General features: G+C 56.6%; 1 protein-coding gene across 1 annotated transcript in view; it reads left to right on the top strand.

Annotated features, from left to right (window-relative positions):
• Window positions 1–2,282: 2,282 nt before the first annotated feature.
• Window positions 2,283–6,000, top strand: part of DNAAF5 (dynein axonemal assembly factor 5) — a 32,781-nt gene continuing 29,063 nt past the window's right edge. Inside the window, exon 1 of the mRNA XM_056866620.1 lies at window positions 2,283–2,844. Coding sequence (XP_056722598.1) covers window positions 2,283–2,844 — 562 coding nt within the window. The remainder of the gene's footprint in view (window positions 2,845–6,000) is intronic.

Here is a 6,000-nt window from a genome sequence, read left to right as displayed (position 1 = left end):
TAAATAGGGTTGCCAACCTCCAGGTACTAACTGGAGATCTCCTGCTATTACAACATCTCCTGCTAATAGAGATCACCTGGAGAAAATGGGCACTTTGGCCATTGGACTCCATGGCACTGAAGTCCCTCCCCAAACCCCGCCCTCCTCAGGCTCCACCCTAAAAATCTCCAGGTATTTCCCAAACTGGAGCTGGCAACCTTACCTATGAATTAAATGACTTCCAAAATATCCTATTAACTGCCTTGCTCGAGTCTTGCAAACTGAAGGCTGTGACTTACTTTACTGAGTCAATCCATCTCATGTTGGGTCTTCACCTTTCCCTAGCAGCAAATCTGCTGAAGATCTGTAAATATTTTTTAAATGCCATTGCTTGGAATTGCCTCGTTCAAAACGTATAAATGCACGATAAATGTGAGGGTACGCCGTTTGTTGGGTTGTGCTCGCCAAGAAAACCCTCCATCCTAAGCAAGAGGTTCTACCTGGTTAAGTCGACTGAAGTCGATCGTTGACAAAAGGGTTTGCCTCTGATTAGGACTGCACCGTGAAAGCGTATTTGTCATGAGTTTCAGGCCAAAGATGATGATTGTGTTCCACTTGTTTTTCATACAAACGGCTGCATGAAGTTATTTTCTGATTTTGCAAATGCTGAATGGTCCAGAGTGCAAATTAGCAGAAATCACTCGACATCATAATCATCATTATTATTTTATTAATGTATAAAGCACCTGAGTGTTTTGCAGAATAACTAAAGCGGAAAACACAAAATTACTGCCCAGAGGAGCTTACAGTCTACATTTCAAACTTCAAGAACCCCATTAGTATGGTTGCGTCTGCCCTTCCCCAGTCATTTTAACAGCAGCTGAGTGCTACAGAATAAAAGCTAATTCATTCCACTGTTCTGCCTTCATGGGTTTGCATCTGGCAGATAACATAATGTATCTGTGCATGTGTATGCATGGTTGGAATTCTGTATGTTCATCCTCCAGTTTCTGTACTTTTTCAAGTTAGATTCGAGTCCAGTTCTGTTCTACTGCAGACCAACGCGGCTACCCTCAGAAACTTTACTTTTCCAACGATTATTGTTGGGGAAACTTTACAGTTCCAGCGATTATTGTTGGGAAGATCATCTTGCTTATTTCATTCCAGTATATTACTGAGCTATTCATTTCTCCATGCGTTGAGTTTCTCTCCCAACTGCGGAAACCCCCCTCCCCCCCCCGGTCTCTCATTTTTTAAAAACTGCTTTTTTAGACTTCCATTTCATCTGCTTGCTGCTGATTTTGACAGATTTATTCTTGCTTGTTTTTGTGCTATTTGCTTTGTTTTGGTACATTTTAACTGTTATTAGTTATGTTGTCCTTAGCTATATAAGTTGCCCTAGGTCACCCAGCAGGTTTCACATGGAATGGGGAATCAAACCAGGTTCTCCAGGTTAGTCCCTTGCTCTTAACCATTACACCATGCTGGCTCTCTACATACTGATTAGAGTAGGATGCATTAGATATGAGGCATGCCTATTCTCTCCAGGATCAGAGGAGCATGCCTATGATATTAGGTGCTGTGGAACACAGGCAGGGTAATGCTGCTGCTGCAGTGGTCTTGCTTGGGGGCTTCCTGGAGGCACCTGGTTGGCCGCTGTGTGGACTCGATGGGCCTCGGTCAGATCCAGCATGGCCTTCCTTATGTTCTTATGAGGATAGTACTATCCATGGCTACTAGCCAAAATGGATACTAGTCATGCTGCAGACCTATTCTCTCCAGCATCATAGGAGCATGCCTACTGTATCAAGTGCTGTGGAACACAGGCAGGATAAATGCTGCTGCAGCGGTCTTGCTTGTGGGCTTCCTAGAAGCATCCGGTTGGCCGCTGTGTGAACATACCGCCGGACTCGATGGGCCTCGGTCTGATCCAGCAGGGCTTTTCTTATGTTCTTATGGCTACTAGTCCAAATGGCCACTAGTCATGAGGCATGCCTATTCTCTCCAGGATCAGAGGAGCATGCCTGTTATCTTAGGTGCTGTGGAGCACAGGCAGGATAAATGCTGCTGCTGCAGTGGTCTTGCTTGGGGGCTTCCTGGAGGCGCCTGGTTGGGCCCCTGCGTGGACTCCATGGGCCTGGGTCTGATCCAGCAGGGCCTTTCCTGCGTCATTGTCATTCGCAGGCCCGTCTCCACGGCAACCCGCCCTCGCTGGGCGGCGCGGCCGTAAAGCGGCCGTAAAGCGGGGCGTCGCGACGCGGCGTCCCTAGCAACGCGGCTCGGCGCGGCCCTTAGCGACGAGCATGGCGGCGGCGGCGGCGGGGGAGGCGGCGACGAGCCAGTCGGTGTCGCGGCTGCTGGCGGGGCTGGAGGCGGCGTCGTCCCCGCGGGCGGCGCGGCTGGCGGCGCTGGGCGGGCTGCGGGCGGCGCTGGTGGAGCGGGAGGTGGCGTCGTCGGCGCTGCAGGAGGTGCTGGTGGGGCAGCTGCTGCGGCCGCTGACGCGCTGCCTGCTGGCCGACCCGGCGGAGCGGTGCCGGGAGCTGGCGCTGGAGCTGCTGGGCCACTGCCTGGGCCGCGCGCCGCAGCCCGCCCGCGCCCTGCCCGTCCTGCTGCCCGCGCTGGCGCAGCGCCTGGGCCACGCCGCCCCCGGCGCCGGCGACGACGAGGCCCGCGAGGCCTGCGAGGAGCTGCGCCTCGGCCTGCTGGGCCTGCTGGGCCTGCTGCTCCGGCGCTGCCCCGCCGCCGCCCTGGCCGCCTACCTGCCCGAGGTGGCCCGCGTCCTCCGCGCCGCCCTCCTCGACGCCTTCCCGCCCGCCAAGCGCGAGGCCTGCGCCCTCGCCGCCCAGGCCGCCCACGCCATGCCCGGTGAGCGGCGGCGGCGCGGCGAGGGGGGGGCTCGGCTCTCTCTCTCTCTCTCCCCCCCCCCCCCGCTCACGACAGCCCCGCCAGGTGGGCTAGGCGGAGAGGGAAGGGCTGGCCCAGCAGCACCCAGGCGGTGCCACGGTTCTCTTTTATCCTGACAACAGCCCCGCCAGGTGGGCTAGGCGGAGAGGGAAGGACTGGCCCAGGCGGTGCGATAGTTCTCCTTGGTCCTGACAACAGCCCCGCCAGGTGGGCTAGGCGGAGAGGGAAGGGCTGGCCCAGCAGCACCCAGGCGGTGCCACGGTTCTCTTTTATCCTGACAACAGCCCCGCCAGGTGGGCTAGGCGGAGAGGGAAGGACTGGCCCAGGCGGTGCGATAGTTCTCCTTGGTCCTGACAACAGCCCCGCCAGGTGGGCTAGGCGGAGAGGGAAGGGCTGGCCCAGCAGCACCCAGGCGGTGCCACGGTTCTCTTTTATCCTGACAACAGCCCCGCCAGGTGGGCTAGGCGGAGAGGGAAGGACTGGCCCAGGCGGTGCGATAGTTCTCCTTGGTCCTGACAACAGCCCCGCCAGGTGGGCTAGGCGGAGAGGGAAGGGCTGGCCCAGCAGCACCCAGGCGGTGCCACGGTTCTCTTTTATCCTGACAACAGCCCCGCCAGGTGGGCTAGGCGGAGAGGGAAGGGCTGGCCCAGGCGGTGCCACGGTTCTCCTGGGTCCTGACAACAGCCCCGCCAGGTGGGCTAGGCGGAGAGGGAAGGGCTGGCCCAGGCGGTGCGATAGTTCTCCTTGGTCCTGACAACAGCCCCGCCAGGTGGGCTAGGCGGAGAGGGAAGGGCTGGCCCAGCAGCACCCAGGCGGTGCCACGGTTCTCTTTTATCCTGACAACAGCCCCGCCAGGTGGGCTAGGCGGAGAGGGAAGGGCTGGCCCAGGCGGTGCCACTGTTCTCCTTGGTCCTGACAACAGCCCCGCCAGGTGGGCTAGGCGGAGGGGGAAGGGCTGGCCCAGCAGCACGCAGTGGGTGCCACGGTTCTCTTTTATCCTGACAACAGCCCCGCCAGGTGGGCTAGGCGGAGAGGGAAGGGCTGGCCCAGGCGGTGCGATAGTTCTCCTTGGTCCTGACAACAGCCCCGCCAGGTGGGCTAGGCTGAGAGGGAAGGGCTGGCCCAGCCGGTGCGATAGTTCTCCTTTATCCTTACAATAGCCCCGCGAGGTGGGCTAGGCTGAGAGGGAAGGGCTGGCCCAACAGCACCCAGTGGGTTCCACAGTTCTCCTTTATCCTTACAACAACCCCGCCAGGTGGGCTAGGCTGAGAGGGAAGGGCTGGCCCAGTCGGTGCAATAGTTCTCCTTTATCCTTACAATAACCCCGCGAGGTGGGCTAGGCCTTTATACTGACATCAACCCTGTGATGGAGGCTAGGCTGAGAAGGAAGGGCTGGCCCAGTCAGCGCCATGGTTCTCCTTGGTCCTGACAACAGCCCCGCCAGGTGGGCTAGGCTGAGAGGGAAGGGCTGGCCCAACAACACCCAGTGGGTTCCACGGTTCTCCTTTATCCTTACAACAACCCCGCCAGGTGGGCTAGGTTGAGAGGGAAGGGCTGGCCCAGTCGGCGTCACAGTTCTTGGTCCTTACAGCAGCCCTGCAAGGTGGGTTGGGCAGGGGCAGAAGGGCTGTCCCAGCAGCACCCAGTGGGTGTCACGGTTCTCCTTTATCCTTACAACAGCCCCTCGAGGTAGGCTAGGCAGGGGCAGAAGGGCTTGCCCAGTGGTATCCAGTAGGTGCCACGGTACTCTTTTATCCTTACAACAACCCCACCAGGTGGGCTTGGCTGACAGGGAAGGGCTGGCCCAGTCGGTGCCACGGTTCTCCTTTGTCCTGACAACAGCCCCGCGAGGTGGGCTAGGCTGAGAGGGAAGGGCTGGCCCAATAGTATCCAGTGGGTGCCACGGTTCTTTTTTATCCCTACAAGAACCCCGCAAGGTGGGCTAGGCTGAAAGGGAAGGGCTGGCCCAGTCGGTGCCACGGAGGTGGGCTAGGCTGAGAGGGAAGGGCTGGCCCAGTCAGTGTCAAGGTTCACCATTATCCTTACAACAACCCTGTGAAGTAGGCTAGGCTGGGGCAGAAGGACTGGTCCAGGGGACATCCAGTGTCACGGTTCCCTTGTCTTCTTTATCCTTACAACAACCCCATGAGGTAGGCTAGGCAGAGAGAGAAGGGCTGGCCTGAGGGCACCCAGCAAATTATCATGGTTCCCTTCTCTATTTTATCCTTGGAACAACCCTGCAAAGTCGGCTAGGCTGAGAGAGAAGGGCTGGGCCGAGGGCACCCAGTGTCACGGTTTTCCTTTATCCTTACAACAACCCTGCGAGGTAGGCTAGGCAGACAGAAGGGCTGGGCCGAGGGAACCCTGTTGGTGTCACAGTTCTCTTTGATGCTTACAAGAACCCCGTGAGGGAGGTTAGGCCAAGAGAAGGGTTGGCCTCTCCTCTGTTTTATCTTGACATCCAGCAATGTGGGATTTCTGGGAATATTCGAACCGGAAAAAAACTCTGATTCAAATTTAAATGAATAATGTTAGTAAAAGACGGCAAAGACACCACGTACAAAGCGCTTGGGTTTGTCCGCGCTTCATATCCCGCATTTGGGCCTCTGAACCTGCTGGGCTTCAGAGCAACCGTCCTGACTATAGCTATATATGCAGGGTTGAAATTTTCCACAGGAGAATATAGCGTCGGGATGTTCCCCCCCCCCCCTTCGAATGTTTTCCTCCCCACATTACTCTTTGCAACAACCCTGTGAGGTTGGCTCAGTGGGGAGAAGTGTGTTTGGCCCAAGGTAAACCTGACAAGTGACTCGGTTCTGCCCCATAAAACCCGCGTGGTCGCTCAGTGCAAAAAAGCACTGGTGGTTTTGTGTTTACTCACAGCAGGTTTTGTGTTTACTCACAGCAAGCAAATATCTACAGCAGGTAGATATTTCTTAACAGGCCGGTTACCAATCCTAAGGAGTTACTCATTCATGTCAGTTGCCCTCCATCGTTCATGTCAATTACCCTCTAACTTCTGCTGTTGTCACAGAGTTCATTTGTTTAGCTATATTTTGACTCAGGAGTTGTTTGTTAATGTTCTCGGGCTGTTCAGCTGTTTCCTTGTTGAGTGCT

The sequence above is a fragment of the Euleptes europaea genome, chromosome 21, assembly GCF_029931775.1.
Source record: "Euleptes europaea isolate rEulEur1 chromosome 21, rEulEur1.hap1, whole genome shotgun sequence".
NCBI classification, from domain to species: domain Eukaryota; kingdom Metazoa; phylum Chordata; class Lepidosauria; order Squamata; family Sphaerodactylidae; genus Euleptes; species Euleptes europaea.
Note: the sequence above shows the minus strand (reverse complement) of the source record. Positions and strands in the feature narration are given on the sequence as shown.